Below are 20584 nucleotides of genomic sequence, written 5' to 3' on the forward strand. Positions count from 1 at the left end.
TTTACATTTTTAGACAATTTTTTCATGTTTCTAATCTTTTTTTTTTTTTTTTTTTTTTTTGCTTTTTAGGGCTACACCCATGGCATATGGAGGTTCCCAGGCTAGGGGTTGAACTGGAGCTATAGCTGCCAGCCTACACCACAGCCACAGCAATGCCAGATCCTTAACCCACTGAGCAAGGCCAGGGATTGAACCTGCAACCTCATGGTTCCTAGTTGGATTCATTTACGCTGTGCCACAGTGGGAACTCCATCATGTTTCAAATTTTTATTGGAACATTTTTTCAGAGATCTGTTTTCTACGTAAACATTCCTAAAGAAGTTTGTTTTCTATGTAAAAATCTATACTTTTATTTTTTTCCTTATTAAGAGATAATTCTCTGGTTGTTCTGTATTTCTGCCCATCTTTGGTTAGAACTATCTTTTCAGATAGTGTCTTCCTCTCAAGCAGAGGGCAAACATACTTAGTGCTTAGTATAACAGATTTGTATTCCCTAAGCTCACAGTTTTGCTTCCAAAATAAATGCCATTACCTTGTACAGGTATCTGTTGTGCCCCATCTGCCTAGTCCTCATTAGGATTTGAGGGCAAGGTAGACTGATGCAAGCCTGCTGATGCTCAAGCTCTTTGTTAGGTTAGGCTGTGTCTCTGTCTCAGAAGACTCATGACTTTAGCCAGCATCAGTGAAACTGTGTCAGGTTAACTTGTTAGTTTGAAGTAGGTAAAAATCTCGACCCATCATAGTTCTTAACATTTATATATCCTTAACTTATAGACATTTTCTTCTACTATTTCTTATTCCCAGGGGCCCCAGAAGTGCATCTGACAATCACCTCAAAACAGCTCTCTGATTTCTGTCAAATTAATTTTTTTTTTCAGTCTTTTGAGGACTATAGCCACAGCATATGGAAATTCCCCAGGCTAGGGGTCAAATTGGAGCTATAGCTGCTGGTCTACACCACAGCCACAGCAATGCAGGATCCAAGGTGCGTCTGCAGCCTACACCGAGGCTCACAGCCATGCCAGATCCTTAACCCACTAATGAGGCCAGGGATTGAACCTGCATCCCCAGGGATCTTAGTCGGGTTTGTTACTGCTGAGCCGCAATGAGAACTCATTAATTTACTTTATGTTAAATTCACCAGTTTATTATTTAGATGCAAAAATAAGAACATGTCCATATACACTCTAAAACAACTTCATTTTTCTAGATTGCTAAATTTTCTATATTTCTAGATTTTTATTTTGAGCTTTTTTCCTGTCATTAAACTTTGACATTTGTTTTTTCTTTTATGTTGTATATATTATGTGATAGAAAACACGTTATGTCAAACTCACCATCTTAACTATGTTTAAGTGTCGACCTAAGTATGTTTAAAATGCATAATGAATGTTAGTTTTTAGCACACTCTTGTTGTACTTTAAAATGTACTAGAAGTTCATATTCTGAGTAACCTGACATTTAGATGAAAAGAATTATTAAAATTATAAGTTACAAGAAATGCCTCAAAAAGCTTTCACTATAATCTTTATTCTCCACTTCAGATATTAAGACAGTATAGCACATTGATTCTGAACATGGTCTCTGATGTCAGGGTATTTGTTTTATTTTCTTGCTCTGCCACGGATCTTGTGAAGTTTGTCTGAACCCTGTATGCCATAGGAAAATGGAGATCTTAATAGTATATATTTCAAAGCATTATCGTGAATACTAAATGCGTCGATACATGTGAAATACTTTAAATAGCTTCTGGCACATGGTTAGGACTCAGTAAATTTTGCTATTACTGACAATTAAAAAGTAGATATAACTCAGACATTGGGAATGTGTGTAAAATTTTATGAACTGTGAGAGTACGAGACATACCCTAAGGACATCTGAGTTTTAAAAATCCAATCGGATAAACTTTGCATTTAACAGTAGGATTAATTCATTATAGGAAATGTGATCACCGATATACTTATATGTATATAAACCATTATTATTTTATATATTCTATTGGCCCACTTGTTTTAGCATTTTTTCTTACCTCCCCTTCTTGAATCAATTGAATTTTTGTATCATTCCATTATATCTACCTCTATTACATTTTCAGTTATGCATTATTTTACTGTTCTTTTAGTGCTTACTATAAAAATTATAATATGTTTCCATTTTGCAGTCCAATTAAAAGGATTACCTTTACCACTTTCCCAGGAATGGTAATTTAGAACTTTTAGCTATGTTTTACTATCTCTGGTTTTTGTTTCATTATTGTCATACATTTTAATTTTATAAATATTTTAAACTCTTTGAATTTATTTATATTACTGTTTTATACAGTCAAAATTCATATTTATCTACACACTTACCCTTTCTGTTGTGCTTTTTTTCTTTCTTCGTTTCCATGTTTCTATATAGAATCATTTTTCTTCTGCCCGTATAACTCTGTTTAGTACTTCTACTGGTTCAGGTCTGTTAATAATTATTGTAGTTTTCTTCTAAAAATCTTTATTTTGTCATTTTCAATCAATCAATCAATTAATTATGGCCATGTCTGTGACAGGCAGAAGTTCCCAGTCCAGGGACTGAAGTAGAGCCACAGTGACAACACTGAATCCTTAACTACTAGGCCAGCAGGGAACTCGGCATCTTTTTTTTTTTTTTTCTTTTTAGGGCTACACCTGTGGCATATGGAGGTTCCCACGCTAGCGGTCAAATCAGAGCTTCAGCTGCCAGCCTACACGACAGCCACAACCACGCCAGATGCTAGCTACATCTGTGACCTATGCCACAGCTTGTGGCAACTCCAGATCCTTAACCCATTGAGCAGGGCCAGTGATTGAACCTGCATCCTCATGGATACTAGTTGTGTTCTTAACCCACTGAGCCACAACGGGAACTCCTCTGTCATTTTTTATTTTGGGGAGTATAGATTTTTAGATTGGTAGTTATTTTCTTTCAACGCTTTAAAGATGTTATTCTACTGCATTAGGCCTTTTGTGATTTCTATAGAGAAGTAAGTTGTCATATTTATTGTTTCTTTTTTGAAAGTAATTACTTTTGAGGGGGCCTTTGTCCTTTATGTGTCAGTAGTGTGGTTTTCTTTATATTTCCTTGCTCGAGGTTTTCAGAACCTTTGAATGCCTGGGTTGATGTCTTTCATCAATTTAAAATAATTCTCAACTGTTAGATCTTCATGTATTTCCTCTGTCACATTCTTTCCTATCTTTCTGGGATGCTAATAAATATATCTGTTATACCTTTTCACCATGTCTTATAAGCACTCTCTATTATGCCTCCTTTTTTCTCTTTGTGCTTCAGTTTAGACGTTTTATACAGAGCTATCTTTCAATTCAGTAAGCTTTCTTTTTTATCGTCTTTTGTCTTTTTAGGGCCACATCCACGGCCAATGGAGGGTCCTAGGCTAGGGGTCTAATCAGAGGTTTGCTGCCGGCCTACACCACAGCCACAGCAAGGCCAGATCCAGGTTAGGTCTGCGACCTACACCACAGCTCATGGCAACGCTGGATCCTTAACCCACTGAGCGAGGCCAGGGATCGAACATGCAACCTTATGGTTCCTAGTCGGATTTGTTTCCCCTATGCCAAGATGGGAACTCCCATATAAACTTTCTTTTAACTGTGTTTCAAGTGCTATTAAATTGAGCTATTGAGTTCTTAATTTCAGATATTCTATTTTCAGTTCTAGAATGCCTATTTAATTCTTCCGTATGATTTCACTTCTCAGGAGCAATCATCTATGATTTCAAGTGTATTTTTTTTCGAATTGTTTTCCCTATGTTTTCTTGAATATATTAATCCAAGTTCTGTCTGCTAACTCCAATATCTAGATTACCAATAGGTATGTTATTACTTTCTGTTATTTTTTCTCTTCATTTTTGTTCATGCATGTCTGTTTTTTGGCATGTCCTACAATTTTTAATAGAATGCTAGGTATTGTATAGAGATTCTGAGTGGCATTATCTTCTGCTGGAGAGATTTCATACTTTTCTCTGCAAAGCAGATGGAAATCAAAGGCGATCACCTTAATATAATCATGGATTGTGGCGGTTACAGTTCCAGGGTTTAGTTTACCTCTGGTTGGTTCATTTTGTAAAGTTGAGTCCTCTGGTGATTTCAGCTGTGAGCCCAATGTGTTTAACTTTGCCCCATGTTCTGAACTCTAATCTTTAATGCCTCTGTCTTTCAGAGTTTTGACTTAGATTTTTAGCTCCTCATCACCCAGGAAACGTCTTGATGGGGAAAAAGACCATGTGTTTTGAGGCTCCTCAAATCTTCCATTTTGTCATATGACTCAACACAATCATCTTATTTTCTAGCTTTTTCTAACATCCCTCTGCCAGGTCTAAATCCAGATTCTTTCCCTCTTGCCTGTAATCAGCAAGTATCCCAGGAAGAAAACCCTGAATATTATAGAGCTAATCTTTTAGAGGTTCTATTATCATTAGAATCTTAGGCCTTCTTGTCTGTGGTAATAACTTATAGAGTTGGAAGCATCTCCAACTCAATGAAGCCTTTAAAAATATAATTTTGTTTTATTTTATCTAGATTTATTTTTTTTATTTTTCATTATTATTATTTTTTTGTCTTTTTGCCATTTCTTGGGCCGCTCCCATGGCATATGGAGGTTCCCAGGCTAGGGGTCGAATCAGAGCTGTAGTTACCGGCCTACGCCAGAGCCACAGCAACGCTGGATCTGAGCCTTGTCTGCAACCTACACCACAGCTCACGGCAATGCTGGGTCGTTAACCCACTGAGCAAGGCCAGGGATCGAACCCGCAACCTCATGGTTCCTAGTCGGATTCGTTAACCACTGCACCACGATGGGAACTCCTATTTTATCTAGATTTATAACAATAAATAATCTGGACTTCTATTTTCTTATATTTTATATGTATTTACTTGATAAAAATGTGGTCTTCTTCAAATAACTCATTCCCTCTAAAGCCAGAATCACCCAGTGAATAATTCGTTCCCTGAGTTTGTTAACTTCCGCACCTGAACAGTAAAAATTGCAAAATGCTTTTGAACTTCTTTATGTCACAATTTCTAGTACCACATACTTGATAATAATAAAATGATTATGAAAGTAAATTATTTTTGAGCTTCAATAAATACAAAAATTATGTGAGATAATAATGCCGGCTCAAATGCTCTATGTTTGAAAGATTTCACATTTCTGCAAGATGTGAACTGTGATTTTTCTGTTTGTGAAATGCTAGAATCTATTTTCTTTTTAGTGGCTAGATAGGAATAATATGAAGAATGGAGAAGCACTAACTTCAGCATTTAGGGTAGCAAAGCATATAGTTTCAAAGATAGAGTATGTGAGGGATGGATTTTTTTGTCGATTAATTTTCCTCAAAAAATGAACAAAGAAAGAAATATGTAACCATTCTACTTGATGTTAAATTCTGAAATAAAAACAGTGAAGTTATAAAAATGGGAAAATAAATCCTCACCTCTTTTGCATATACAAAAAAATGTTACTGCTGCTTATACGGTTTAAATTATTAAATGAATACAAATGGCTAAATTATATAATAAATCAGGAGCATAATATCACAAGGATTAATTAATTGCTAATTAAAATTTTAGATTACCAGCTTCCTCCAGCCTATTAATTTGCATATTCAATTCATATAAAGAATTATGATATTTAAGAGAGTATGGATCATTCTGTTTAGAAAATTTATTAATCCAGGATTGCCACATAATTATTTAAAATAGTTATTGTCATTATATTTCTACCTCATATATTAATAATTATTAACAAATAATACTATATAATTGACAAAACATCTTATATATTATTGAGATTACAACCTGCTAGTTATGAAAGAGAATAAGAATTCAGAATTCAGCTTTAGAGAATAGCTAATAACTTGCCCCTAATATGTTTAAATAATGTATGCAGATCCATCTTACTTTCCTAGAGGTTTAAATAATCAACCCCTTTCCATTTTAATATCCCATTGAGTTAAAGTCTTTTACTATTCCCAGTTAAAATTTTTTTCTTATTTTATGAATATATGTCTCTCTCTAATGGCAGAGGAATATAAATGAGCTTCATTGCAAACTTGTTTCTAGTGCCCTTTGTATTGACAAAAATAAATGATATACTCCTTTACCCCTCCTTTCAACATGTTTTTTGGAATTCACAGGTCGGTGGGATTTCTCATGAACTACCTAACTTGACTAACCGCTACGCTGCTTTCTTGTCAAGAACAGAAAGAACTACTAAACTCTCAGACACGGTAAGAAGGCTCCTATAACCAAATGAATTTGTAATCTTGGACCATGGAGGAGACTGCATAACGTCAACATTATGTTAGGACCTGAAAGAAGTTTCTGGTAGCCTGCTGTAACATTTTCAGTTAGTATGATGTTTTCACTTTTTTAAAGTTCAATGAAATTCTTGAAGCTAAGCAGAAGTCTAGCATTGCTCTGTGAGAAAATATTACATGGAACATCTTCTGGAGGGTCAGAGAGCATTCATTCTTAGGACAAATATGAAAACTGAACTTGTATATGAAGTGACAGGTTTACTTTAAATTCAACTCAGTTTACTCACAAGTGAAATTTTTTTCCCTTTTCAAATTGAATCTATCTAGCAACTTACTTCAGTGACACGTTTTAATCTGTATTTTAAACTGTGCTTATATGATTTTTTTTCTAACTGAATTTACTTTTTTTATAAATAGCTAATATTGAATAAACTGACATATGTAAAGCAGATGAAATTAAAAAATATATAATTAATTATTTCATTCAGATTAAATTTACTAAAAGATTAAAAACTCTGAAGTTAAAAAGACTTGTGTATACAGGTATTGCTACAATAAACTTTTATAGGAATTGGATTGTCATTACAAGATATTATTAGTAACAGATTACCAAAAAGGATCATCAGCCAGGTTTTACGATGTAGCCAATCAATCAGAGAAGTAATATTGCTTGCTGAAATAAAATTCTACTAGTTGCACAATGCTTGGACTTCACTTCCAATGTCTTCAATGGGGATGTAACTGGTACAAGATTAGAATGAACTAATTTAAAGGACAAATGCAAATCTAGGTAACATACCTGTGAATGCTTAGGAAATCATAAGGTTTATATTAATTTGGTGAGAGCCATTTAGGGATGGACCTTTTTTTTTTTTTTTCTGAGATGTTAGTTGACTGAATCTGAGAGATGGATTCAGAATTAGCATCAGGCTCTATGGCATTTTTTGTAGCTATAAAAATATATAAGAAGTTCCCCTTATGGTGCAGTGGAAATGAATCCAACTAGGAACCATGAGGTAGCAGGTTCAATCCTTGGCCTCGCTCAGTGGGTTAAGGATCCGGCATTGCCGTGAGCTGTAGTGTAGGTTGAAGATGCTGCTCGGATCCTGCATTGCTGTGGCTGTGGTGTAGGCCGGCAGCTGTAGCTCCGATTAGACCCCTAGTCTGGGAACCTCCACATGATGTGGGTGGGGCCCTAAAAGTAAAAAAAAAAAAGAAGAAAGAAAAACTCAGAGTTCCTGTCATGGCTCAGTGGTTAATGAATCCGACTAGGAACTAAGGTTGCGGGTTCGATCCCTGGCCTTGCTCAGTGGGTTAAGGATCTGGCGTTGCCGTGAGCTGTGGTGTAGGTCGCAGACGCGGCTGGGATCCCGTGTTGCTGTGGCTCTGGCGTAGGCCGGTGGCTACAGCTCCGATTTGACCCCTAACCTGGGAACCTCCATATGCCGTGGCAAAATGGCAAAAAGACAAAAAAAATATATATATATGTGTATATATATATATATATATATATATATATATAAAATAATCTGGCAGTAGCAATATCTTGACACTTCTCATAACAATTAAATAAATGTGTTGTTTTAGTAGATAATTTCTTAGGGAATTTTAGGGTCGTGTTGTGTTTCTCAAAGGAGTCATTGCTATACACACATTTGGATCCACTATGATGTATAAGTAATTTACTTTTAATATAAAGCTTTTTAGTTTAGGAACTAAATGGTTTAGAATGGTTTCATGGTTATTTCTATTGTAATATTGAAGCTACCAGAACAAAAGCGCAATGTAGATCTCTGAAGGTACCCACAGCTATGCATATATGCGTGCTGTACATATATGCATAAAGTGCTATATGCTTTATGTCTGTAGTGAGAAAAGAAGATGGAGTTCTGCCCTAAAGGAGGATGGGTTGCTCTACTAATTGCTTTGACCTAACTTACACTTTTCTCTTTTATCTTTGTCTGTCACTGCATCTGGAAACTCCTTTTTAGTATTGTCTTTTTTGGCATGAAACACCTGCATTTAAAAGATTGGACTGGATTGGATTGCATTTAAAAGATTGGGACCCTGCTTAACCAAGAAGCAAAATAGTTTGCTTAGATAGAATATTTTGATTTTTGAATCCCTTCCACAAATGAGACTACCCTTCAAACATGTGACTGTAGAATACGCATCTAATAAAAATTTCAAATCATTGATCTCAGATCAATTGATCTCAAATTTATACAATAATGGCCTTAATTTTGTAATTTTCATATCAAATACAAATATTAGGAAATTTATCTCCTATATACTTAAATTACATATATATATATATATATATATATATATATATACTTGAAGGATGGCATATAGTTTAATTTTCAACATGTTACATTAAAGTTTTATATAAAAATATTTAGAAACCCAGACTTCTGGCTTCATGTGAAAGACCGCGTTTGTATACATCTCCCTTCTATTTACAAAGTCCCTGTGAAGTAACTGTTTTTTAAACTACAACATAAGCATTAGTTGAATACAAAAAGAGAAAGAGGTTGAAAATATGACAAATGGAAGCTAGGCACAGCCAAACATCTGATTATTAGGCATTTCAGAAACAAAATGCTTAGACCATAGTATTTGATTAAAAACAAAACAAAACAGTAAATGGAGTTCTGTGACTCAGTGGTTTAAGAATCTGACTATTATCCATGAGGATGCAGGTTCAATCCCTGGCCTCACTCAATGGATTAAGGATCTGCCATTTCCACAAGATGTGGCATACGTCACAAATATGGCTCGGATCTGGTGGTGTTGTGGCTTAAGGCCAGCAGCTGCAGCTCCGATTCGACCCCTAGCCTGGGAACTTCCATATGCCATGGGTGTGGCCCTAAAAGGAAAAAGATAAAATAAAATAAAAAACAGTAAGTTATCTTGAGCATAATACAGACATATTTTCAATGGGAAGAGCTCAACAAAATTCCAAGAAGGATGCATTTTAAAAGACATATATTCTTTTCACATTCTTTTGCATTTTCAGAAGACTGGAAATGAAATACCCTTGAAGCTTCCAGAGAAAACTAACTGGGTCACCTACAGTGGGATGAGAAACATAATGAGACCCATACTTTCTCAGCAGCATTAGCAATATTTCAACACTAGGAAATGATAGAATAATATTTTTAAAAATTTCTAAGGGGGAATAATTTTGGATATAGAATTCTTCCTCTACCCCAAATTTTAATTAGATGAATCAAGAAAATAATTTTCAGATGTGCATGCACTTGGAAAGTTTAGTACTTCTTACCTCTCCACATGTAATGATGCTTCAGCAAAATTAAACAAAACAAAACAAAAGGGATGACATAAACACAGACAAGAATAGAGACTGGGCATTTTTGATGAAGTGGAGAAAAGTGAGAAAGCATTTTTTAGTTCATGCCTGCGACATTCTTCAAGAGTCAGGGGTTTGGTGACCACAGAATTTCATTTACTTCTCTGTGTTTGGTACTAGTACTAGTTGGTCTTACAGGGCATAATCATGATATTCTAAATATGTTCTTAATAGTGATTGATTTGAGATAAAATGCAATATTAGAAACTTTAATATCATTAATAAAATGGTGAAATCAAGAGGTAAAAGATAGGAGTCAGTGAAATATGCAAGGTCTCCTTTCATAGTGTAGAGTTAACAGATATAAAAAATTGACTTTATGTTTTTATATTAAATTGTAAACAATTAAGAAATATGTTAAGTACAATATTTTGTATATTAAATACAAAAAAAATCCCACCCTGAAATTAAAAAAAACAAATTACTATTAAAATGACTTATTTCTGGGCCTGGAACTAGGGAGAGGTCAAGGACAGTTTTGCTGTTTATTTTAGACTCTTATATATGACTTGATTTTTATTTATAATGTAAAGCTTTTATTTTAAAATAAAAATAAAAACAATACTCTGATGAGTATGCATTTGAAATGGCGTTATGCCATGCTGGTACCTGGACTGACCCATGGTCTGCAAACAACCAAAATTCTAGTTAAAATAGAAACCAAATATATTCATGAATGCTTCCAAGAATTAGAAAGAAATAAGGAATACCCAGGCCAGAGGTTAAATTAAGGAGGGACCCAGAGTGGTGAGAACACAGAAGCCAACTTTTACCCTGAGGACATTTGCCAAACCAGGGGACCTTGAGTTTAATTTGTATAGTCTCAGAGGCTTCCAGAGAATGAAACAAAGCCTGAGACTCTCACACAGTGGCTAGTCCCAGAGAAGATCTTAATATAGCTAAGACTCCAGAGAGCAACCTAGTCAGGTTAAGAGTGAAATGCAAATAAACCTACTCTCTTTAGATGCTGAAGGATTTAAATGAAGATTGCTCCTGTTGAACTTTTTGGTTTTGAATGTGTGTTAAGGGAGTCACTCCTGAGATACTGTTACAATGCACCTTCATTTAATGAGGTGAACTGTGAAAAAACAGAAAATACCTGTCACGGATATTAATGAAATTAATTTTATTAATAAACATAAGCGCTAATGCTTATATGGTGCTCGTTCTATGCCAGGGACCATTCCAAACATATGTTAACTCATGTGAGTACTGTGCATGTAAGTATTTTAAAGATGACTGATTATGGTCATCTTTAAAAATGAGGAAACTGAGGAACAGAATTTAAAATTTTTGAATGACAGAGTCAGAATTCAAACCGAGGCAGTCCATCAACAGAATCCACTCTTTTAAAGGTGTTTTTGCACTATTCTCCTTTGGCTTGAAGAATTAGGCTTCACTAAAATAAATATCATCATATAATAAATGATTTTTGTGATTTAAAACAAGAGATATGACTGTAAATATCTCAGACATTATTATAAGGGATAGAACCCTTTTATTTGAAATGCCAACTTCTGTTTAGCAGAAATTGATGGAGGATTCAGCATCATGAACAATATTGAAGTTAATAACTTTCCTCTAGTTATTGAGAGGCCAAAATTTAACTACTGACTGTTTAGTGTGAAAGTTATTAGAAGAACTTTATATACTTTCTTAGATTGAGTCATAACCAGAAAGGGGCATCATTTGGCTAATGACAACTGGTGTCAAAAACTATCATAAAAATATACCAACACTTTCTAAAAATGAACAAATGACTTGAAATGTATTTGAATTATGTGGCAAACAATTGCACTACAATTTTTACCACTTGATAACTAGTTTTAAAATACTTAGAGTTGAGAATGAAGGAAATTTTAAAAATATTTTTATTTACATATTTATTTATATGTTAATTTATATTCATTTGATTTGTTAACTATTTTGAATATCATCCCTGAATAGATTAAAGCTTAAAAGCAAAAACTTTGGGATTAGAGAAATTTTTTTCTAGACTCTGCTCTGCCTTCTAAATACATGAGCTTAGGCAACATCTCTAAATCTGTTTCTTCAAATATTAAATAGGGATAATAAATTAAGTAGCCATATTCTCGTAGGATCGTAGTAAGAGCTAAGTGTATTATTGCTTGCAACACTTATTTCATTGTGTTATCCAAAGTAAGCTAAACATTAGCTATAAAAATTGTGAATGGCAAGGTTATGACTCAAAGCTAGGTCAATTCCATTTCAAAGCCTATGCTTGCTTTTCATCATTTCGTAATAATGATAAGGAGCATATATTAAAATATGGTCATGTCTTTCCATTATTACATTTCCTTTAAGTGAATTCACCTTCTTCAACTAAAGGCATCCTCTCTCTTGTGTGGTGGTATTACTATACCAGGAATGCAAAGAGACAGAAAGAATAAATGTTCACTTTTTTACTTTGGAAACATTTCTTAAAGCTCATTTCAGAGACAATAGTTCTTTGGGGCCATGGATTTATAATGGAGCTTTAAAAATAATGAAAACTGTTTTCTAATTTTCATTTTCCTTTGAATATTCTAGAACTAGAGTTTGGCTAAGAGATCCAAATTCTGTATTAATTAATTACTTCTAAATAATAAACTAAAAATCTCAGCAGCATATAATAAAAAACTTTATTACTTACTGGCAAGTTTGCAGATCTGCGAGGGAAGCTTATTTCAGGCTGCAGGTATGCTGGGGAAACTCTGCTTCATGCTGTCATTTGACTGGGGTGACTTTGGGACCTGCTGGCTCATGTCGTTCTTACGGTGATAGCTGGAATATAAGCATATTGCTACAAAAAAAGGATGTTTATTTATTTATTAAAAAATATTTTTCATTATAGTTGATTTACATTATTCTGTCAATTTTTGCTGTACAGCAAAGTGACCCAGTCATACATCTATACACACTCTCTTTCTTGTATTATCTTTCATCATGTTCCGTCACAAGAGATAAGACATAGTTCCCTGTGCTATACAGCAGGACCTCATTGTCTATCCATTCTACATGTAACAGTTTGTAGCTATTAACCCCAAACTTGAACTCCTAGTCCATCCCACTCCCTCTACCCCTTGAAAATTCTAAAAAAAAAAGAAAACTACATTAAGCACAGAAATACTTTGTCAAAAGAGAATTGTCAATGATTAACTGGCCCATGGGGGGGAAAAATCCAAGTAATAACAAGGAGAAGAAAAATAAAGCAGTAACATTCAAACACTATTTTGCTTATCAAATTTGCAATTAAAAATAATAATAGTAGCTAGTGTTGGGAAGGATGTAGAAAGATACTCACACAGGACTTGAGAGCCTAAATTGATCCTTTCTGAAAGACAATTGGGCAATATGTATCAAAATCACTGCAGGTGTGCATATTCTTTGATCTAACAGTTCTGCTTGAAGACTATAACCTAGGGATAAAACTAAGAATATGCACAGAGTTAGTATTATACATAGGACATGACTGTTAGTAACCTAAGGGGACAATAACAAGGGATTAGTTAAATCACCATAGGTACACAGTGAAATACAAGAGATCCATAAGTTTGTTATTGACAAGGAAAACTGCAATTTACTGCGAAATATAAAAAGCAAGTCATAGTACAGTATGTACCATATGAATATACGAACCATTTACTTGATGAAATGCGTGTGCACGCGTGCATGTGTGTGTGTGTGTGTGTACAGAAAATGATTTTAAAGGATGTATCCAAAATAGTAACAATATATATCTTTGAAAAGTGTAAAAATAAATAAATAACTATAAAATGTATCTGAGGATACATCTTGCAAAAAAAAAAAGAAAGGAGATAGGTTGGAGTTCCCATTGTGGCTCAGAGGGTTAAGAACCTGACTTAGTGTCCCTAAGAATGCAGGTTCGATCTCTGCCCTTGCTCAGTGGGTTAAGGATCTGGTGCTGGCCTTATAGCGAGCTTCGGTGTAGGTAGCAGATACTTTGGCATAAGGAAGTTCAAATAGGAAGCTGGAGTTCCTATTTGATGCCTAGCTTGGGCACTTCCATATGCTTGAGGAGTGGCCTTAAAAAGAAAAAAAGAGAGAGAGAGAGAGTGGGAATATTGCAGGATAAGGAACTTTCCTGCCACACTGAGTAAGAAAGCCTTTCCTAGACTGGAGAAATAGAAAATGATAGAGAAATATAGCAGAGCATGGGAGATTTCGTTTGAGTGTGAGTCTCTCCCACGTTGTAGGTGGACTCTGGTAAGATTAAGGTTTGGGTAGTAGTGGTAGAATACAGGAGACTCGGGTTATGAAATCCCAGAGATGATGAGGTACAAATTCCACTTGATATCAGAAAGCCTGGGAGGATGCTGGAGTAACAGCCTCCTTTCCTCATACTGGGTAACTGCTGCAGACAGAAAAGTGAAGGTGGTATATTGAGGCGAAGAGGGTCTAGGCCGGATACAGACCTACAAAGTAATACAAGGAATTGTGGATGTTGGAGAACTCAAAAAGGCAAAAAGAGAACACTAAAATATCATGAAAGTAGCTGAGATTACTAAAACCTGAAAGCTGAGAGGGATCTGTGTTAATGCGATTCAGGTTTCTGAAGAAGAGGCACAACTCAGCTGGTGCTAGTGTCACAGGAGCTCAAAAGAAAGATCCTTTGGGCCAGGGGCACAGACCTTTGGGGTCCTGGAGAGGTAAAAATATATTAGAAATGGATTTCAGTTAAAATCCATAAGCATCAAAGTTATTAGGACTAAAACCTGTATTCTGTTACCCTCAATCTTTCTTTCCTTATAGTATCTCAGTGGAACATTTATAGAAAGTTCTTTGACTTTTACATAGTTTTCAATACTTATTTTATTGGCTGTTAGTTTGATTGTTGGTATCTTATCGTTCAACCAGCCATTGGTGGAGGCGAGCGCGTTAAAGTCAATTTTCTTCCTTCAGGTCCATCAGTGCAAGTAAAGGGTTTTAGGCAAATGATTTCTGACACACTGAACTGTGAGTCAATCACAGTGCACTGACACACCTCCTGTTCTTCCTTTACATTTTAAAGTCTCTATAAATTTTCCATTTAATTGTCTAACTTCATTAGTGCAGAAAATGGGTTTGCTGTGCAAACAGCAAGAACGAGTGCTGCTGGATGCCCTTCTCATCACAGCCCAGAAAGAATGGTGAAGGCAACAGCGAGGCAAGATACAATGTGATAAATTAGATTCTAGGAGGCTGCTTTTTGATTGGGTGAGACCACCTGCCAGTACTTAGGCAGGTGGTGAGAAGAATGCAGTTCTGTAGTTTTATATTAGTTGTTTTTAATTGCCCTATATAAATATCAGAAGTAAATAGTAACTTTATGAATCAATGATTTTATCTTTACTTTGATAAAAATTTCACTTTGATGTGTTTTGAGAATGAAATCTGGCCTAACATTGAAGATACTATCCTCATTTAAAATGATCAAATGCAAAATGACACATATTCTGCCTAACCTCTGAGACAAACTCTTTGTGGTATTCATTCCAATCTGATTCCTACTTTTTATATCAACCAGTCATTGTTTTATAGCTTATGTGAGAAAAGAAAGAGAGAAAATTTCTTAAAAGTGGTAGGGAAATGATTGATCAGGACCTTAACTCCATTGTTTAAGTCCTTGATGCCAACATGACTACATATATAGTCCTACACATGGTGTAGTGATGGCATTAATGCCATTGAACTTCTACATAATAAACTCATGACTGATGAAACATGGCATTTAGAAACTGACTTCAAGTGTCTAGTTATCTTACTTAGGATGCACATATTCATGAGGAGTAAACTTTTAATATATTGAAGTGTTTAAGAATTCATCTTTTCCAAAATTACCTCTGCTGATGAAGAAAGCTAGAGCTTGCAATGCTGGATTTATTTACAGAAAACTGATTTCACTGACATAGCTATCATGGCCATCTTTTGACCAATTCAAAATATTAAACCTTTGAGTATCTGGCTATCATTAAATACAAAAGCATGTCTTTCTGTTGGCATTTCTAGGGCAAACAATAATTCCTAGTATTATTACAAAAGTCTAGGGGAAAAGGCATTTTTCTATCACATAATTTTAAAGTGTAATTACTAAGTAACATTACTTTAGTATCAACGTCACAAGTACACAAGGAACAAATGTGGAAAACTGTAACAGGTCCACATAAGTTAAAATGACATTGATAGAAAAATAAAAAAAGAGAGGAAAAAGGCCAGAGGCATGAAGAAGAATATAAAGAAGGGAAATAATGGGAAGAAAATGTTCATGCTGTAAAATTTGAAAGGGTACAGGGTAACATAGGAAATAACTGAGGCATGATGGAAATTGCAACGAGGTTTAGTTGCTACTGTGGGAAGGAACTGTTGCTTCTGGAATAAAGAAGCAGATTCAATGAAAGAAATCCCTACTTCTTTCTACCAGCCTTGGAAAGACCCTCCAGCACCTCCTATTGGCCAATAGGCGAGCCATCTGACAAAGCACAAATAGGGTTTGCAGATTTCCAGGTGTGGAGCTGGGACAACAGAGTAAAATCTGGCACATTTCAGCAGTTTGATGATTTAGCATTCATATTTATCTTTCTAATATTTGAACTTACATATAACATTCCAATCAACTCTATGTTTCCACCTAAAACAATTCAACTGCCTTTTGTATATCAAAAAGTTTTTTCAGTGTGCAAAATGAGATACAAGTTTCCAACTATGATTGTCTTCATCTCTTTGCAAATTTAGTCATAGTCCAACTAAATATTTTGTTATCTAAATAATTTTATAAATTGATAATTTACAGTTGTTAATTGTTACCTAAATGCTTAATAATACATTGTTAATTTCAGTAAAACTTTTAGAAAATAAAAGAAGGTGAAAAGGGAAGATGAAAATAGTTAAAACACACACACACACACACACACACACATGTACAAAGCAATTACATGAATGGCTGCCACAATACTTATTCTTAACTTGTCCAAGACTGTAGATGATATTTCTGTCTTCTTTCTTCTGTCACTCTCTCCATGTTCCCTTGGCCCTCAGCCAGAATGTCAGCTCTCCAGAGTTCATTGTCTAATGGATGACTGAACCTTTATTTTTTGTAGAATACAATCCTCAGTGATCCTTTTTTTTTTTAAAGATTCATGTAGTTTTCCATCTTAATATTGGAGATAGAAGTATTAACAGGAATCCCAGAGAATATTCTGAGTTCTTATGCCCTTCCTATGTAGCAGCAACTTAGATTCTACTTGTTAATTGTGACAAATCACCCCAGTCAATAGAGTAACCTCTGCTTTGTTTCAGTGGCCCAAATACCCCTAATTGCTAGTTGACAATCTTAACTTTCACTCCTGTAGAACCAGAGTTGTGTCTCTAATTGGAAGCATGCCTCCCTTGGGAATCAGGACTTATAAATGAGTAGAGCTCAAAGTTATGGAGATAAGAGGCAAAAATTTTGTGTGTTTTCAGATGAAATAATGAGAAGATGTATTTGATATGTATTGAATATTCTGCATCATATTTGTATGCTTGAGCACTGACCTCTCATGGTCTTGTCTCTCAATTGGCATCATGTTTGAGTTTTCAGCAGACGCTTCTATTTGTTCTTTTAGGTCAGCTGCTTTTAAGTGGTGAGGGTATGTTAGATCCAATGAATTCCATGGGCAGAAGCCCACTACATTTTTTTTTTTTTTTCTTTCTGAAATGAGTTCCTTCATGAGAAATAATGTTGCCTAGAATTACACTGTGTAAGTCCAACGAGGGCAGTGTTGGCAAAATAATTGTTGGCAGGGAAGACAAATGAGGTCCTTTCGTGTAATGATTTTTTTAAGGTTTTGGTGTCAAGGTTATGCTGAGTTCTTTAAAAGAGTAAGTGTCCTTACTCCCTCAGTTCTCTCAAATAGTTTATTTTTTGAAAGACTTGAGTTATTCTTTCTTAAGTGTTTATAAGAATTCACCATTAAAGCCTTCTAGACCTGATATATTATTTGTGGGAAGGTTTTCAATTCCATTATCTAATAATCATGTGTTTCTGATGCTTTGGCATCTGGGCCTTGTTGACCCTGGTAAGACTGCCCCTTCCAGGGTTAACCAATTAATAGAGATAGAAAATGCCTGTTTTGCAAACATGCCTTTTTATGCAAACTAGCCAATCCAGAGTTCACATCACCACCCACCTCTTCTCTGGGACTCTCATACTGGGAGCCGCCATTCTTCTGCTGCAATCACCAGAGTACCAGGGACCAAACAGCTAAGGACAGCTCCCTATGCCCTGGAGCCTGTCGAAATTATTCAATCCAAAACCTGCAGTTCCCTGACTCACCTGTTCCTTCCTGCGGAAACGTCGGAAACTGTTTTCACCCATATTTCCCCCTCACTTCTTTGCCTCCTGACCAACCGGATATGATGTTTCCTTCTGTGGCCTCCTATGGCATGGTGTGGCGTGGTGTGGAATGCTTCCTCCTTTTGGGATGTGTGAGTATGACAAACTTTCTTTTCAATGGCAGCCATCTACTGCTCTGTTAACTTTGGCTTCGTTAAAGAATATAAAACTTGCATTTTAAACATTTTAGGAGCTATTGGGGTATTTACATTTTATATTTCTTCCTTTTTCTGCTTTTATTAGTTAAGTTTTAGAGGAATGTATCTATTTTTTCCAAATTGTCAAATTGTTTTCTTGAAGTTAATTGTAGTATTTCTTTTTTGTTTGTTTATAAGATCTATAATCATGCCCTTTCCTTACCCCCCCATATTGGTAATTTGCATTTCCCCTTCTTTATCCCTGTTTACTAGGCATTTATCAATATTTATAATATTTTTAAAAGAAAACCTTTTGACTTTGTTGATTTTTCTTGATTATGTGTTATTTTCTATTTCATTAATTACCTTTAAAAAATTTCTTTGTGCTTCCCTTAAGCTTGATTTGTTGTTCTAGTTTCTTGAAATGGAAGCTAAATCACTGATTTTCACCTTCTTTTTGATTGTATGTATTTTTAAGGTAATACATTTCCTTCATACTCTGCGTTAATTGTATTCCACACATTTTGTTATGTTGTTTTTTATTTTCGCTTCATTTAAAACTTCCTTTAATTTACATTTTTCTTCTTTGAACTATTTAGAAGACTATTGTTTAATTTTTCACAAACTTGGCTTTTTTTCTGTATTTGTTATTGATTTCAAAGCTTACTTTCATTATGGGAACAGAATATACTCAATTATTTTAATCCATTAACAATTTAAATGTTTTCTTTATGCATCAGCATAGAATCAGTTTTGTGTGTGTGTACGTGAAACTAGTGGCCCATCATCACTTTGTGATATCTTTAGAACTTTCCTTAATGCATTAAAATATTCTAACAAGGTATGTTTTTCATCTGCTGGCTCTTGACATCATGAGGTAGAACTCATTAGGAGCTACAGATTTAACTTTATTTGGAACATTCTGATATCTCTGATGGTCATTTTTAAGTTTTAGAAATCTATTTTAATAAACCAATATATGGATTTTAATTTTTGACAGAAAACATGGGCATAAAATAGGAGTTTAGCATTTTTCCTCAGTCTTCTAATAAGCTTCTTATGAATATCATTATTCAAGAATACCTCTTAAGAATCTTAATTTCACTTTGGATCACTCTGGCACACATTTACTTAAGAATATTGCTAAGAGGTTGGTTTTTACCGTCTTTATATATACATGTCCTAACTATTTATTTCTTAATAGTGGAGATTGTATCTTCATTGTTGTCCTTTATGGTTTGGTTTCCTGCTAGGTACATGGTATGTTCTCAGTGTATACTTTTAAATTTAAGAGTCTCTAAATAAATTTTTTTATTAACTAAAAATATAAATTAAAAAACAACAAAAAAGAAAGGCTATAAACCAGAGGCTTCCCCCCTTTTTTGTATGAGTGGTACCTACCTCAAAGGAAGAGTAGATGTAAATAATTTTGAAATATTTAATTAGCCTAAAAAACAGATGATATCCTTGTCAAATTGATATGTAGTCCAAAAGAAACACTTGATATTGTCTACATAAAAGTTTAGAGAATGAATGTATCTTGTACATTGTACCTTTCACCTAGTCTAGTTGTAGGGTTTTTGTGCCTGGGATTTCTGAGGTCTGAGACTGTTTGAGGTTAGAGTATTTCCAGCCCCTATATCAATACAGCTTGTAAAACGTATCTTTACATGGATATGAACATATTTTCTAAATCTTAAATTTATTATATTTATATAAAAATGCTTCCATATAAATTTTTCATCATTATGTTTTGAATTTTTCCTAGCATAAAAATGGAAAAAATGTGAAAGTCATGAATTCTTTTCCAGTGTTGAATATATGTTTAGGGTTTCCCAATCTGTTCTCCTATTTCCAAAACCCTTTCCTGACCTAGCATTTTATTTTCCTGGTGACTTATTCCATCTATACTTTCTTTAGGTTAGGTTGATGTTGATGTGCTAAGTCTTTTTTTTTTTTTTTTTTTTTTTTTTTTTTTTTTTTTTTTAACGGTGATGGTGAGCCACCACTGCAGTGGTTCTAACTGATCAGAGAATCCTGAGATGAGTTGTGTTTGCCCTAAAAGTAATTTCTAGAAATATAGGCCTAACATCATTTTAACTTAAAATAAGAATTTTCTCTTAGATAATGATTACACTGAAAATAACTCTACAGAGGGAGGCTTTCTTGCTTGTTGGTTTCAAGTATTATATATATTCAGTTCGGATAAGTCATTTCAAAGAACTGGTTATCTTGCATGTATGGGTCTAGATCTCATAACTGTTATAAATTTTGGAAATTTTATTTTTAGTATCTGTTCCAAAAGTACAGTTTTGATTTGAGCTTGAGCATTCTTGGGATTTGCAATTATAATTTTGTTATTTTTGATTAAAATAAACACTCAAAATCAGGAAGCAACCTAAAAAATAGAT

The 20584-nt window shown here is 34.5% G+C and overlaps 1 protein-coding gene across 9 annotated transcripts in view; it reads left to right on the forward strand.

Annotated features, from left to right (window-relative positions):
- Positions 1-20584, forward strand: part of STPG2 (sperm tail PG-rich repeat containing 2) — a 552915-nt gene that overhangs the window by 131700 nt on the left and 400631 nt on the right. For all 9 annotated transcript variants that reach the window (XM_084973380.1, XM_084973377.1, XM_084973378.1 and 6 more), the window contains one exon: positions 6167-6259. In XM_084973380.1, the coding sequence (XP_084829506.1) occupies positions 6167-6259 (93 nt within the window). The remainder of the gene's footprint in view (positions 1-6166; positions 6260-20584) is intronic.

The sequence above is a fragment of the Sus scrofa genome, chromosome 8, assembly GCF_054392235.1.
Source record: "Sus scrofa isolate SSC_HxYL_T2T_F1_AM1 chromosome 8, Sscrofa_HxYL_maternal_Yorkshire_Landrace_v2.0, whole genome shotgun sequence".
Taxonomy (NCBI): domain Eukaryota; kingdom Metazoa; phylum Chordata; class Mammalia; order Artiodactyla; family Suidae; genus Sus; species Sus scrofa.